Source organism: Cuculus canorus, chromosome 1 (genome assembly GCF_017976375.1).
Source record: "Cuculus canorus isolate bCucCan1 chromosome 1, bCucCan1.pri, whole genome shotgun sequence".
In the NCBI taxonomy this organism is placed as follows: Eukaryota; Metazoa; Chordata; class Aves; order Cuculiformes; family Cuculidae; genus Cuculus; species Cuculus canorus.
Window position 1 is genome coordinate 205,486,480 of NC_071401.1, and position 15,987 is coordinate 205,502,466.

The 15,987-nt window shown below is 44.2% G+C and overlaps 1 protein-coding gene across 1 annotated transcript in view; it reads right to left on the reverse strand.

Annotated features, from left to right (window-relative positions):
- Window positions 1-15,987, reverse strand: part of PLXNA4 (plexin A4) — a 478,478-nt gene that overhangs the window by 156,556 nt on the left and 305,935 nt on the right. Inside the window, exon 5 of the mRNA XM_054084753.1 lies at window positions 5,735-5,835. Within this exon, the coding sequence (XP_053940728.1) occupies window positions 5,735-5,835 (101 nt within the window). The remainder of the gene's footprint in view (window positions 1-5,734; window positions 5,836-15,987) is intronic.

Below are 15,987 nucleotides of genomic sequence, written 5' to 3' on the forward strand. Positions count from 1 at the left end.
GGGTTGGAACTGGATGATCTTCAAGGTCCTTTCCAACCCAAACCATTCTATGATTCTACAATATATCGTGCCAGACAAACGTGAAACACCTGCAAAGTGCTACGTACTGAAGAGTCCCTTACCAGGGACTCTGGATTGCACCTTGGGACAGAACAGCACGGAGAGTACAAAGCAGGGATAGCTGAGGTCCCAGATTCTTGCAGTGGAAGCTGAGGGTCTATAGGATCACAAGTCCCTGTAAGAATCAGTGAATAATTATTTTCTCTCTACACTTTAGAGCTCAGAGTGGCACAGGACTGGGGGTGATATTCTACCCTCTTGCCCTGTTGGGTCTCAGAAGCCTGATTCATGCATCCCTTCCCAGTGCCCCTTCCCCACACAGAACTTGTGATATCCTCTCTCCCCTGCACAAGTGGAGGAAAAGACTAGGAAGCAAAAGATATGAGGTGAAGGGGAAAGAAAGAAAGAAAATAACTCTCAGCCTGAAAGACAGTCACAGTCTTTCAGAAGGCAGAAAGTCAAGCAAGCAAAAGACCCTTCAATAAAGGTCTTATTGCAGCATCTATAGGTGGCTTAAGTTACCCGAGACTCTCTAGTGATTCAGAAGACTTTGACCAAGAAAGTTAAAGCCAGGGACGATCAATGAGCCTCTGCAAGTAGCATCGCATCGGGTTACCTGCTGAGGCGAGACAGCGGGAGCTGCACTTTGTAACTCCTACGTTTTTTTTCCTAGTCTGGCAATGAGTCTAAGCACGGATAACAAACCTCCCTCCTCCTTCATACTAATCCCTCACTCCCTAGAAAACAACTTGTTTAAGCGCCTTTTTTCCTTCATATCATGTTAGAAATAAGAATTGTAATTCTTGGCTACAGGAGTATCCTGTACCTACAAGGCAGACGGGAATTGCTGGAGAGCAGGAAGAAATGGAAGGCAACTTCCCAGATCCTGGGGTAGGTATCTGCTGTGAGAGGATCACGTAAAACCCTTCTGAACAGTTCCATCCTCTTGTGGGGAAAAAAACAACTAAAACAGTACGTGTTATCAACATTATTCTCAAACTCCAAAACGCAGCAGCTACTGGGAAGAAAATTATGCCAGCCAAAAAGAAGACACACATAAAGGACATGTGGAGCTCTTCAGAGATGAGCAGAGGAGTGCAGAGAGCCGATTCAACTCCTGTCTCTGCTACCTCCACGGTAGAACAGGCTGGTGATGCTTAAACAAACCCTCTTCGCTTTGTAGGAAATGCCAGTTCCTCCAGAACAACAGTATCTGTTGACAACCTGCTTTACTCCGTCTCTAGTGCTGAAAAAGTCATCTTGGGGAAGCAAGAAATCACAGATGCCCAAATGTATCATTTTTTTAAAAAAGACAACAAAATAACACCAAAAAAAGGTAATGTTTTGCTCAGAATGACTTCTTATTCTGAAATTTTAAGTCATTTCCTAAAAAAAAAAACCAAACAAATAAAATCCCCCCAAAAGGACTTCTGAAGTCTAAATAAATCATTTTCCAATTACTAAATGGTATTGGCCCCTCCTAAAATGGTTTTCAAGAATTTTCTTACTATAAAAATAATTGGCCACTACAAGTTGGAAAAAGAAGTTTTGAAATATCACAAGTCCTCTAGAAAATGGGACTTTTTTCCCCTCTCTGATTGCAACTAATGACCTGTCGGCCAAGGAGTCCCCAGCAAGAGCAGATTCCAGAGCAGAAGGAGGCTGGTGCCTGGGGGGTCTATTTTCCCTTAAGGACAGCTTGTGCATGTTTCACTCTGCATCCCAGATTTAAACAGAGGTTATATGAGGATGAAACGAGGCAGCGCAGTCAAAATCTAGAAGTGTCAGCTAATATAAAAGAGCCTGGAACAGGGACCTCTGCACCCAGCAAGGTCAGCATATTTCCCCTTTATAAAGTGTTGCTTCTCCTTACAGAAATGCTGCTGCTCTTCTACCCCAAATATCCATTCTACAGGCAGTTGGGGTGTGAAGCATAACCCAGAGATCCCATGCAAAGCTGAAAACTTGCATGATTACCACCAGCACATAGATTATTGCTTGTGCATGTCTGCTCTGGAGCTGGTGCTGGGACAGACAGGGACAGCGAGGGCTCATTCAGATGCAGAAGGGTTTATCCCTCCTCTGGGGACAAAAAGCCTCAGCTCTATCTGCCCCTCTGCATTCCAGGGGAAAAAGAGGTAGAAGAAGCTAATAGTTTGTATATGGATGCAGACAGAATAAACTCGCTGAGAGGTGTAGAGGGGTTTGCATGGCATCTTTGGACATTGCTACATCTGACATAGGAAAAGCTGCAATTCATTTCAGGCTTGGAGAAAACTTTGCCCTGCTCTTATCCCTCTCTGCATCCCCCAGTTCGAGCTAGTGACATTGCTTCGACCTTGCGACCAGGCACGGAGTGCCTTGGTGCCAGCTATTAGCTTTTCAGCCTGGTTCCTCCCTCCTGCTCCCGCCCCAGCCCCTCACTCCCCTGGAGACCCATGCAGCAACCGAGCGCCACATTTTCAATTTACACCAACTAAATGATTCATCGCTGCCTAAAGAGGCCTGAACAGAGCCCAGGAGGGGAGCTGAGTTATAGGAGCGAAAGGGAGGGAGGGGGGGGGACAAGATCAGGGCTAAAGATACAGAGATGAAAAGCTCTAGTGACCTGCTCTCCTCTTCTCAAGGCAGAAGCCAATCAATCTCTCCCCCTCCTTTCTCTTGCAACCGTCTGTGGGTCTGTCTGTCTCTTTCTCTCTCAGCGGACTCGAGTTTCTTGGTGTAAGGTTAGGACAGTGGAGCCGTGGAAATCGATTCCTGAGCCCTGGCACATCGCCCTCTGTGCAGACAGCCCAGCTCTGCTGTGAAATGATGGATGGAGAACAGTCCCTAGGCATCCCCAGACCTCTTGTGTGGTGGGAGCCGAGTATAGCTTGGAAATGAGGTTCTGTGGAAAAGGGTCTGCATTAGCCCTTGAACTGAGAATCCCAAAATAAGAGAGATCCACGTGAGAGAGAAAAAGCGATAGAAGTTTTACCCCATCTGGCAATTTTTACCTGTCTCCCAGTTTGCCTGTGTTCTTTTTGATGGTTTAAACTCGAGGAGAAAGATGAGTGAGAGACATGGCTTTGCCCACAGGCAAACAGGTTTCCAGGTGTTGCACAGCCTGACTGCCTCTTCCATCTTTTCACAAAGCTGCTCCCATATCAGCACGGCTGGATTCAGCCATGACCACAAAACTCTTGGGGTTCCTGACTGGTAGGGAAGAGGGAAGGTTTAGCACTCATGAAGGGAAATGCTTCTGGCACATTTCCCCCAAGGTTCGTGTGGAGGACTCTTTGACGATACATCCCACTTGAGGAAAAGTCTGTTGATGAATTTTAAGGGGTTCTGATGTGCAAAAAGTTTTAATAAAACTTAGTATTACAACATTCTTACCCTGAATATCCTGCACAGTCAAACCTTGTCGACTGGGATGTAATTGGTTCTTCTGTTCTCAGTGCTACCTGAACAGATGAGGAAACTGAGACCCAGAGTAGTAAATGTGAGGCTGCACTGAAAACCTCTTCCAAAGTAGTACCGAAAATCAGATTTCTTGACTGCAATGGAAACTAGAAGGATGGAACAGGCTGAAATGGGATTCGATAACATTTGTCTTCCAGCTGCTTCAAAAAGGCCACAGGGAACTAATCTCAGTAACCCTGCTGCAAGGTACATAAATAAGAGATGACGCTTTTTCAGATAAGGAGACAGAGGTTAAGGGATCAGAGTTGGGAGGGCGTGGTGATCCTGCCATCAACCAGATCCAGACTGTGAGGCCAAATTTCCCCTTCAATGACCACGTTCACACAGGGTTTTCTTGTTCTAAACAAGTCGATGCCGCCACCCTCACTCCTTGCCAGCCATCACATTTCTGACACTCCTTCCCAATGAGCTGCTGGGAAACCTGCAATTGTCTCTGCCCTTTTTCCTTCCTTTTGCGGAATTTATTACTGGCTGTATTGATTGCTTGTTGCAACTGACCCTGGATGGCGGCAGATGAAATATCTAGCGCTGCTGTGGTACAATCAATGACCAAATTCATGCCTGCCTATACTGCTTGCACATAGTCCATGAATTAACAGCAAAACACGCAGTGCTCTGTAGAATGGGTGCAGGATAAGACACCATGGAAATATAATAAAGAGAAGTATATGGAAATATCCTCAGGTCAGCAGGGTTGAAGGTGATATCTGCATGGGTTCGTGCCCTCCCCACCACACCTCAGGACTAGTTTGCTAAGGATGCCTCCAACAATTCCTAAGCCCAGTCAAGTGTTTGGACAAGTTTTGGTCAGGGTCAGATAGGTCTGATCTGAAATTAAACAGACTGTCATGGCTTTGGATGAGGTTCATCCAAACTAATGAACATCCAAATAAAACTGGAATATGGTACAAGTTTGTTTCCTTCTCTTCTGTTCCAGAAAGAAGAAGTAGCAAAGAGGATTGTTTCCACTCTATCACTGTCTCCACCAGGAAAGTCTGCAACATGAAGAATTCAGGGGTGAACACAGTGTGAGAAGACAGACACAGCACAATAGCAGGGTCCATCAGAAAACCCCTTGGTTGCTGCCAAAGACACTATGAGACTTGGAGTGACAGCACCCTGTAGAGGCACGCTCAGCTGGAGATGTTTGGTTAGACAGATCCAATGCACTTTCCAGCCACTGTCTCCGCTGAGAGGTTCTTGGCAAAAGAGACCACCCTGCCACTCACAGCCAGGAGCTCAGCCAACCTGACACCTCCCTCTCCACAGCTTTGGCAGAGCTCTCTGCAGGAGGAGATCACTGCCAGTGAAAGCTGCAGAGAGGAAACTTCAAGATCAACAGCATCATTAAAAAGCCTACAAAGCAGCAAAGCCAATGAACTAATGTCCTGGTTCTGAGGACACCTGGATCCAGTGCTTCTTGTGAGGCACTGGTCAAGGCAATGCTCTTGAACAATGAAATGATGAATTAAGGCCCCTTCTTGGCCTATTATACAAAAGTCCAAGGATGTGAATACAGACAAATTTGTTTGGCATCCTGCCTAGTTGGGCCAAATGAACAGTTTGGTTCATTTGTGCTTATTTGACACAGGTGAGTTGACCCATAGAGGACAAATGCTCAACCTCAGGCTCAACATTTTCCCACAGTGAACATACAAAACAGAAGGTCTCCTTGAAATCTAATTTGGAGTGAACTCCATGATGTTTACAGGGACCCGATTCCTCTCTGAGGACAATGGAGATCACGATAAGTCTGAAAGAGGAAAGATTCAGGTCAGGAGTGGAAAGTTGGAGGTACTGAGACAAGTGTTTGAGCCAAACTGCATTAAGCAATGGAAACAAGATTGTAATTGTCACCTAAAGAAGATCTGCTGGAGGCTTTGATTCAAAGCCCATTGAGGTAGAAGAGCGTTTTCCTGGTGCAGCAAGCAGACTGTGTATCAGGCAGTTGAAGAGATCAGATTCTACCACCCTCTTCTTCCCTTGTCTTCCACAAATCTCTTCTTCATTAAAAAAAAGTCTCTCCCAGCAATTCCCAGAGACCAGGAGACCAGTGCTGGAGCTGCCTGCTTTCCTTGTTGGCTCACCTGTCTCAGCCAGTGACTGAGACAACATTTTGCAGTTCTGCATTGCATTATCACAGCATTGAGAGAAGACGGCTGGGGAAAAAGTAGGGCTGGGATGGTGGCAAACACCAGCAGGTACTTACGTGTTGTGAAGAACACACCATCCACAGTGAGGGTCACCTGAGCCCAAGCACTCGCTGCAGGTCTCATACTGGCTACACGACTCCACAGGCACCCGGGTGAGCTGCAGGAGGAAAGGGGACAACCTGTCAGGTTTTTCAAAGGGCTCTGCAACACCCGTAATGACTTCAAAGAACCACCTTCCTTGTTCTCATCCCCTGATGCATGTCTTCCTAGACAGACATTCCTGCATGGCTCAGCAGACCTGGGGAAGATTGGGGGATGTGGCTGCAAATGACTCCAGCATTCAACCTGGTGCAACCCCTGTTGAGATCAGCACCTCCATTATGGCCTCCCCCTCTTCCCCACGGCCTGTCACACTCCTCTGCCAGATGACTTCAATTGCACAGTTTCATGGGGAATCAGCAAATTAGGCAGACTGTGTGCAGATCTTGGTGATCTGGCACCTTAAGGCCATTGAACAATGTGTCATCTTCTACAGCAAGTGAAACTTCCTAGATCTTGATACTTTCCTATGCTCTGGTTATAGACCTTGTTGCTTTCTGGCTTCCTGTGAGAGCTGAAGTCTCATAGTGTCTTTGTCTCCCTCCCACGACCTCCTGTACTGGTCCCAGGAGAGCATTGTTCCACTCCCTGTAGCCCACGCATTTTTCCAAACTATCAGTTATTCCATCCCAGAAGGAAGAGGACAAAGGTTACCAGCCTGGGTATTGAATGAGCTTGCTATCACCCTGACTTTGAAGCTCAGAAGACATTTGAGGTGGACCTTAAACATCCATCTACTGCCAAAATACTGCATTTTATAATCTCTCTTTTTTTTTTTCTTTCTTCCTTTTTAATTAAGACACTTCAGTCAAAGATTTCAAGGATAGAAGGGACTGCCTAGCCTGACCTCCTGTCTAACAGAGCAGAACCTTTTGATTCCTATTAGGTTTTGTAAGCCTCTTTTTCTTTTGAAACCAAACATACAATTTGGGCCCAACGACCTGATAGGCTTTTTTTTCCATTGAATAAGCTTCAGAGAGCTTCCAGAATATACAGTCAATTGCCAGTACCTTCACCCCTGCTCAAGTCAGCAGGGAGAGTTTATTCCTTTAGATGATGTAGTGTGGTATTACCCTGATGAAACCTCACTGAGAACTGCCAACTGCAAACTGCAGAACCGTTACTCATGACAAATGACGAGGGAATACACCTAGTGACAATTTTTTACACTGTAAAACATTCAAGAGAGTGGGAGCTTCAAAGTGACAAGATTAGGACCCATTCTCGTTGCATCTGTAGATGAAGCAAGAACTGGCTTTTATATATAAACTGATAACAGGCAAAGTTCCAGCTATTTATGAAGACCTTTCGTGTACCAGAAATTGTCTTCCTAACCCCCCTGCAGACACCTCACATGGTAGTAGGGAGTGTATGAACCAAAGCTGAAAATATGTATTTTTATATCTAGCAGATGGCAGTTGTTTTAGAAAACTTTGGATAGAAATGTGATGGGGTTTATTTACCGTTGTACCACTTCCTGTGTGAAGTCATCCAAAGAAACCAACTGCAGCTACTGGAAGCTTTAAATGCAAAAGGAAGAATGGCTGATACCTCTCTCCTCCCTCAAAACACCTTTCTCAAATTTAATCTATTGCCATGAGAGTAAGAACATAATCAGGACAGACCACAGAGCAACAAATATGATCAAAACAGGGAGCAAGTCATTCAGACTTCTGTATTAAGATATTTCAAAGATGTTTTGGCCATGAATGCACTTGTTCCACCTAGTTTAAACTTTAGGTTAAAAAGGTATCAAGACTTCGTCAAAGACAAGCTGTATGCCCCAGGATTTCACCCAATTAGACTTATGTTGAACCTAATAGTCTGTTCCATCGAACTTCCAAAAGACATACAATTGTTTTATAAGAAGATATTAAGGGGTGGAGAACATATAATTCCTTATGTCAACCTTTCCTTACTGTTATTACCACCCAAGAAAAATATTTTGTGAATTATTTTTCCTTGGTTACATCTGGCTTGACCGTGTCTGCACTATGAACACCAGAGTACTTGTCGGAGAGGAAGGTAATTCAGTTTTGAAAGATGTAAATCTGCCCTTCCTTAATCCAGATGCAATCAGTTGTGTAATCTGCACTTTGTAATCACAAATTTGTGAACACAGTTGGGATTGGCTCTGCAGTTCTTACCCAAGCTACCTTCAGTTTAATATATGGTGCTGCTCAGTTTATTTTCATCAGCTGTAGCTTTTCAGAACTTCAATTTCTGAGCTAGTTTACATGTCTTACAGAAATAAATCTTGGTTTAGAGTTTAGATCAGAACATGCACTTTCCCAACATCTAGTGATGTTAGGTTCGAATGTTCCTAGTCAAAATCCACTTGTGACTATGATATATGTACAGGAATGAAGTCCTAGAGGACTGTCATTTACTATTTCTGCACAAATTGCTACAAAAAGAGTAGATAAAAAGCAGTCTCTATAGATTTTATTATTAGTATTATTATTTAATTAGCTGTCAAGTGCTATCCAAGCCCTTTTCAGAGGCAAGAGGAACCTACTGGGAATCCAGACCTTCATCTTCGCAGAAATGTATCATTTTCAGTGTTATTATGGTGCTCAGTCTCTATAAGACATAATTTGTATGTTGTGTAGGAGCACACCTTGCTTGTGTGGTTGTCCCAGAAAGCACAGCTATGAAGTACGAGCTTGCACCGAGCTACTTCCCACGCCCTGTCAAGCACACCAGAGTAGTAGGTGTCCTGCATCTCCATTTCTGCTGCTGTGTACTATTCCTGCTGTATGAGACCTTTTATGAGTTGACCTCAAGTAGCTTTATTGAGAGATTAATTAAAATTGTACCACACTGATAAATGTCTTGGGCTGCAAGTGTCAGACCTTCTAATTAATAAAGAAAGAAACTACAAAAAAACAAAGGAGCTGAAACTGAAATGAAAGCCACCTAAGGGTCGTCAGCTGAAAAGAAAAAGGACATCAAGCAAATAAGACACATCAGAGGTCTTATTTTCTTTTGGAAGACAAGCTGTAATTAATTCAGCTCAGCTTTCCAAGTTGAAAATTTTGAGAACTGACCGTGCCCCCTGGGAGCAGTCAGCTTTTTATGCTGTCCCTAAAATATCTGAAAAAGAATAGTCCATGTAACCTCCCAGTTGCAACGCTTTGCCATTATTCACTGTGATGAAGCGACTAGACAGCACTGAAGGTTGAAATCTCCGTTGTAAACCAGACTCTGATTACTCGTTCCACCCGTTCTCCATACTTGGAAAGTCTAACAAATTTTTCAAGGTCATTTCCTAACCTCAGTGAGCCTCCCTACCTCTAGTTCTTCAGCAAGGTGGAACTTGGATTCATCATTTTGCAGCAAATATAACCAGAGTTTCACCAGAGAGAAGATTAACAAAAGCGAGGTGTCCTTCAGTTTGGGGCACTATGAGCCAGGTTAGAGTCATTTATATTCTCATAATGGTCACAACTTAAATGACATTTTGGCCTCACTGTACTAGAGCAATATATGGATATAAGAAGAGACCATTGTTGTTTTAATGTCTCGTGCGTAATGAGGCACGTATCTCCACTTTATCAATAAGAGCTAAGGCTGAATGTGACATCTCACGTAGCTGAAGTAGGTGATATCTAAATGTCTTTGAAGATGGGGGCTTAAGGTATCTAAGCAACGTCATGCAAGAAGTCCAGGAAAGAACTGACTATTGAACACTAAGTTGTTAAGAACAACATATTTAGACTTTGGGTTAATTGCACTATTGAAATGAAGTCCCCTGATGGAGATCTAGGACCTGTTGTGCTTCCAGGGCTCTGTCTATAGCAGACCAGGGGGACAGATGATCTCTGATCATCTCTGAGGTAGACAGCATTTCCAGAGCAGCCAGACCACTACTGGATTTCCAAGATCACTTCTGTATATTGGAGGGTATGAAAGGCCCAGGAGCATCACCACTAATACCTTGTTTAAACAGGGGAGAGCAGCAGGTAGAGACCAGTGTGACCAGCAGGACTAGAGAAGGATTTGTCCCCCTGTACTCAGCACTGGTGAGGCCACACCTCAAATACTGTGTTCAGTTTTGAGCCCCTCAGTACCAGAGGGACGCGGAGTTGCTGGAATGTGTGCAAAGAAGGGACACGAAGCTGGTGAAGGGTCTAGATAGCAATTCTTATGACGAGTGGTGAGGGAACTGTGGTTATTCAGACTGGAGAAAAGAAAGCTGAGGGGAGATCTTATCACTCTTTAGAACTACCTGAAAGGAGGTTGTAGTGAGGTGGGTGTTAGTCTCTTCTAAGAAAAAAGTGATAGGATTAGAGGAAATGGCCTCGAGTTGTGCTAGAGGAGGTTTAGACTGGATATTAGGAAATATTTCTTCAGAGAAAGGATTGTCAAATATTGGAAGAGGCTGCCCAGAGAAATGGTTGAGTCACCGTCCCTGAAGGTATTTTAAAACCACGTAGATGTGGCTCTTAGGGATGTATTTCAGCAGTGGACTTGGCACTGTTAGGTTTACAGTTGCACTCCAGGGTCTTAAAGATCTTTTCCAATCTAAATGAATCTGTGATTCTGTGATCAGGTCAAGACCCGTATCCCTCAGGCAGTTTCACCATCCAGACTGACCCTTACTCACACCTATCCAGAGTGAGACGTGATGTCAGAGCCAGGGTTGGACAAGTGGTAAGCGAATCTGATGTCCTTCTCAAGGGCAGCAAGAAAACAATGAGCATGTTCAGCTGCCGTAGCTGCAGCAGGATTTGGAAAGATATTTCACTTCATCAACACATTCATTCACGGGTCCCCAAAGACATCATTCATGAGTTTCTGGCTCACAAGGATATCTTGAAAAAAAACTGGCTAAATCTGCAAACTGCTGTACACTTCAGAGCTCACCTGCTAAACACGACTTCAGGGCTTTTCACACAACCCCGGGGCTGTCCTCACCTCTGATCTAGACTAAATTCCCAACTGCAGCTTTTCCAGCTTCCAGACTTACTTCCACACTGTATTTCTAGCATGAATGAATTATAGAAAGTCATTTAAAACAAAATGATTGAGGTTTTTGGATCTGATAGACAGTAAGAGCTAATCCTGTTAGAAATTTGGCTCCTGCTCTGCCATTATATATTCACAAAAGCTCCTGCTATGTGCTCAGTCATAATTTTCTGGCTCCCATTTTTGACTTTTTTATTTCAATATAGATTACTTTTTTTCCCCCTTAAACTGCCAACATTCTGGTCAAAACGTGAATCATTGCTCAATCTCTGCTGTTATAATTGGATGTTAATACAGCAGCAGGATTTATTCAGTCTGATGGACTAAGTTAATTTAAATGTACAAAAAGGCATCTTAAGTAGCCAATTTTCTTCCCAACAGTCAAAAGATACATTTCCAAAACACTGAACAGTGCCTCTGTCAAGCCATGTGTGTTCTGTGAATGTTGCTACCTTTCGACTCAGCCAGCCCAGAAAAACTGCGGAAAGATTAAGAGAGGAGCTTATTTAATTTCAAAGCCTTTAATAGAGTGTTCATGATAATACAGTTTATTAAACAGAGCAAGCAAAAGGCACCCAAGAGACCTCTGATGGAAACAGATTCTGCACCCTTAACAGAGTTGCTGAGGATCTTTGGTCATCCTCAGGGTGTCACAATGTGTCGATTTTAATTTGACCTGACTTGTGGACAAAGAGACTTTGAATTCCTCTCTCTTGTTTGAGCCCCCATGCCTCATCCACCTGACCTGAAAAGGCAGCAGAAGGCAGGGACACAGAAAAGCCCAGGGAGCTGAACCACATCGTGGTCATACTGCTAAGAAACAGGGCTCACACACATGCAGATGCTGTAAAACTGGCGGGAGAGGAGATGTTCCTACAGGGATAGAGATGAGGATCTGGGTTTGATTCCAGCCTGCTGCTCCAGCATGATAAATAAATAGCTTGCCAGTCCCACTGGGACAGGGAATGTCATTTTTCATCAGGCGCCCCCCAAGCTCTTCCTCTTCATTGTAGCAGTGTTCCCAGTAAATTCAGCTTATATACTTGGAAAATCGGAGGCTTTAATTAAGGAGAGTTAATTGGAAGCAGCAGTAGCTGTCAAGGACAAATGACACAATAATTAAACTGGGGGTCAATGTCCCACTGTGTGGCAGGGTAAATTACCTGTCCAAATATACTTGTTCACAAAGGGCTTCCTACCTACAGCTGTGTGTGTGCTGCTTTTCCTCCTCTCCTCTTTGCTGTCCTGAGCTGTCCTGCACATTTTTTGGTGAGCAATATCTTTACTCTGGTGTTGCCAGAGCAAATCCCCAGCCACAATCACATGCCAATAACCAAACAGAAACAAAGCTAGAAGAGATAGAGAAAGACTTGATGCCCACAGCCTCTCTGCAACAACCCCAGAAACCTTTGGGGTAGGGTTGGGAGATGTCAGTTCCCATCGGATGCTCTCTCAATGAGATTGCTATTGGTTCACCTACAGCAGTATAATTTTCTTTGCATTGCTTACAGTGCAATTCTCTTCTGCATGCCTCCCTTGGCAGGACCCTGCTTTACAGTTGACTCAGAAAAGCCAGGTTAGGTGTCTTCTACGTAGAGCATGCTGGGATTCATTTCTGATCCATCAAGACTGTAAATATTGCAGCTTGTGGGGAACATCTCTGCCATGGGAGGTGTGCAAAGGAAGTGTTTTGCCCTCTCACCAAAGTTTGTCTGCAACATCAGAGTTTTAAGTCTAAGCTAGAAACCCTAAGCTCTGTTGAAGGACAGACCTTTTGCAGGGTAGGATTTGTGTGCTTGGGGAAGACGTGGCTGCCCCCTCCCTGGAAGTGTCCAAGGCCAGGTTGGATGGGACCCTGAGAACCCTGATCCAGTGGGAGGTGTCCTTGCCCATGGCATGGGTTGCTGAAACTGGATGATCGTTGAGGTCCCTTCCAACTTGAACCATTCTATGTTTATGATTCTATGCTCTCTTAGATGACTACCCAGGGATAAGATAAATCACACCCTGAATGTGCCTCTGTCTTTACACTGCATATAAAGGAGTCTAGACAGCAGGATCAGACAGAGACATTTAGAATGTATATGGCAAACAGTCAGAGAGGTGAATCCCACATCAATGCCATACGTAATTTTCTTCTATTCCTCTAATCTTGCCATCCCAAACAATCTCCAAACATGTTAAGCTCCTCCTCTTCCTGATTGTAACATCAGAATAACCAGTCACAATATAAAATGTACTTTCTGTTATCAGTGGGAGAGTGGCAGAGGAAATCCACTGTGTAGCATAGCTAGAAAACTGTTCCAGGAACTCAAACGACCTTGTGTGATGACACGGACTGTGTTTGAACAAGTGCCTTTCACCATCTGCTCTGTAAATATAGCCCTTGCGCTTTGCTGCATCCAAGCTCATTCCTGCTCTCTGTTCTGGCTTTATTTACAAAGGGACAGACACTCCGATAACAGAGATTATCTCAGTCCTTTTCTTGAAGGCTTGGCAGCATCCCAGATTCCCTCTTCACAACTGCTCAGCCTACGCCCTGTGCTGTCCCTTGTTTAGAGAAGTCTACCACACCATAATGACTCCTTCCAAAAGCATCAATACTCAAGGAGAAGCTAGAGACACATTGTCCTTCTATGAGTATGGCTGGCAACCTGGAGGTTTCAGTGCCGAATCTCACTCAACTTTCCTCTGAATTCACTCATTTCTTTTCCTTACCAAAAAAGCCAAATAGTTCTTCAGCTAGGACAGCAACATGTATCCCATCAACATGTTGATATGCTCTCTCTACAAGGCAGGAATTATATTAGCAATGCTTGTCCCTTGTAACAATCACTGTTCGCCAGGTAGGACATGTGGAAGGAGTGTCGGGTGATTTTACCAAAGCCTGAAGAAACCAGCCACCTTCTTACCCACCCTGTAAACCATCAGCTCTGTCCAAATTTCTCTGCCTGTAGTTTTCAGTCCGTGTTTCTCCCTGTCAGGTCCAGGTAGCTTCAGATTTCCCCTACCTTGTTTACCATGAAATCCTTATGCCACAGTCAAGTGTTTCAGCCTGTAAATGGTAAAACAAATGAGGTTTGGCTAAATGTTTGTGTTCAGAGCCTTCAAAATAGAGAGCCTCATGTCACAATTAACACAGGGCCAGCCAAGGCTTAATGAGAGCCAGTGCCTGTGTGGTTACTGAAGCATGCCTGCAAAGCAACGGATGTATCGTTACCCAAGCTCTAGAAAGAATATATATAGATTTAATTGGGACCTGTAATGGAATTTATGTCACTGCAATGGCCTTTCTAAAAGTCCAGCATCACTTGAAGGCTCCTGGTGGAGGTGTGAGCAACTAAAGATACAGGGACAAGTTCATAGTTTTTTCTAACAATGAAGGCTACCTTCCAGGTAACCTTGCTCCACAATCTTTCCAGATGTTGCCATCCTCACCCTCAATTATCAAGGAGCATCTTCCTGCAGATTCATTCACCTCAGCAGCACTCACAGGTATCCTATTGTGTCGCCTTATTGCCCATTCCTTATCGATGCAATACTACGACGACTCAAATCCCACCTTTAAACATGCATCTTCTCCCTGGGTTAAGATGTCTTCATCCTAGTGTTTGAAGGATCTTTGCCTCATCTCTCTCCCCAAATGCCCACACTCCCTCACAAAATCCTAGCTCCATCACTTGACGACCTATGCAGTTCAAGGATTGATTGTGTTGATGTGATTCCGTCGTGCAGGATTACACACCTACAAGCCCTATCAAGCTACAAAGACTATGCCAAACAGACAAGTTGAAAAATGCCCTTTTCTTTACTTGTGATTGGAGCTAAAATTCCCCATAATAGCACATAAAACCAGTTGCACTGGTTGGCATCAACAATCCCTGCTCTTTTTTTCAGCCATGGCATTATGGTGTTAAGAAAAGCGTAAGAATAAGGTAAGCATATAAGATGCGTCCTCAGTAACCACCCAGCCTTTGCGTATTTTCATTCAGGGGAACCTCTGAGCCTTATGTCTCTGCGCCATAACCCTGACAGATCTTTCTTTAATTTTCCCAGCTTATCCTTGAAATTACATAGAATTTTTGGGAGGGACTTTACACACTTTGGGAGGGACTTTCAGAGCTCTGGAGCCCTCTGCTTGAAGGAATCACCTCCTTTTATTTGCTCAGGGCTGGATTTTCAACAGTTTAATTTCATGCCCTGTAATTCTTGTATTTACAGAGGTGTCGAACAGTCACTTCCTATCCATCACCCTTCTGCCATTCATAATTTCACCAATCTCTACCATATACCCTAGCTCACCTCGTCCCGGACTGAGGAGTTTCTGCTTCTTCAGGCGCTTCCTTCAGGCATTCCAAACCTCTGATCATCCTGATTCCCTTTCTCTTCTGACCACTTATTTACCCTTGTTAGCCAAATGCTGGACAAAAGGAGAGGCTACTTGTAGGCCTAAGCCACCTCTCTATAGACTTCTTCACCTCTTTCCTCCCTGGACCCTTAGGCACTAACCATATCATCAAAAATGACCAAGCTATTGCCTTTAACAGAGTAACACCTCTCAGTTTGAGGCACATGACTGTGCATATCCTTCAAGTCCATCCCAGTAGTGGAAGAAAACACATCAGCTTAAATTGTGATTAAAACTGCTCTATCATTGGCTCAGCGAATGGCAGGTATCTCGTAAAGCTGTGTTCACTTGATTGCTTTTAGTGGTGTGAGCATACAGTGGTACTAAGCTTCACACAGCTTCTCAGAGGACACGCTTCACCTTGCCATGAAAAGGGACATTTGTTTTTCTCCCAGATACCTTCACACACCCTCCCCCTACTTCCACATCTCTCCTCTCATCACTGCCTCCTCTCCTTTTACGTCATTGTTCATGCAGTGCCATCAAATCTCAGCTGACACGAGCTCAGCAGCCTGTCACAGTCAGCATCAGTTGGAGTTATAGCATCAGCTGAGGAGTTATGAGGTAACACCGGTTATTCATAAAATCACAGGCTCATAGAATTGTTAAGGTTGGAAAACACCTCTAAGATCATCAAGTCCAACTATCAACACAATACCAACCTGCCTACTAAACCATGTCCTGAAGAGCCACATCTCCTCATTTTTTGAACACCTCCGAAGGTGGTGACTCCACCACTTTCCTGGGCAGCCTGTTCCAACGCTTAACCATTCTTTCAGTAAAGAATTTTTTTCCTAACATCCAGTTTAACAAGTGGCACAACTTGAGGCC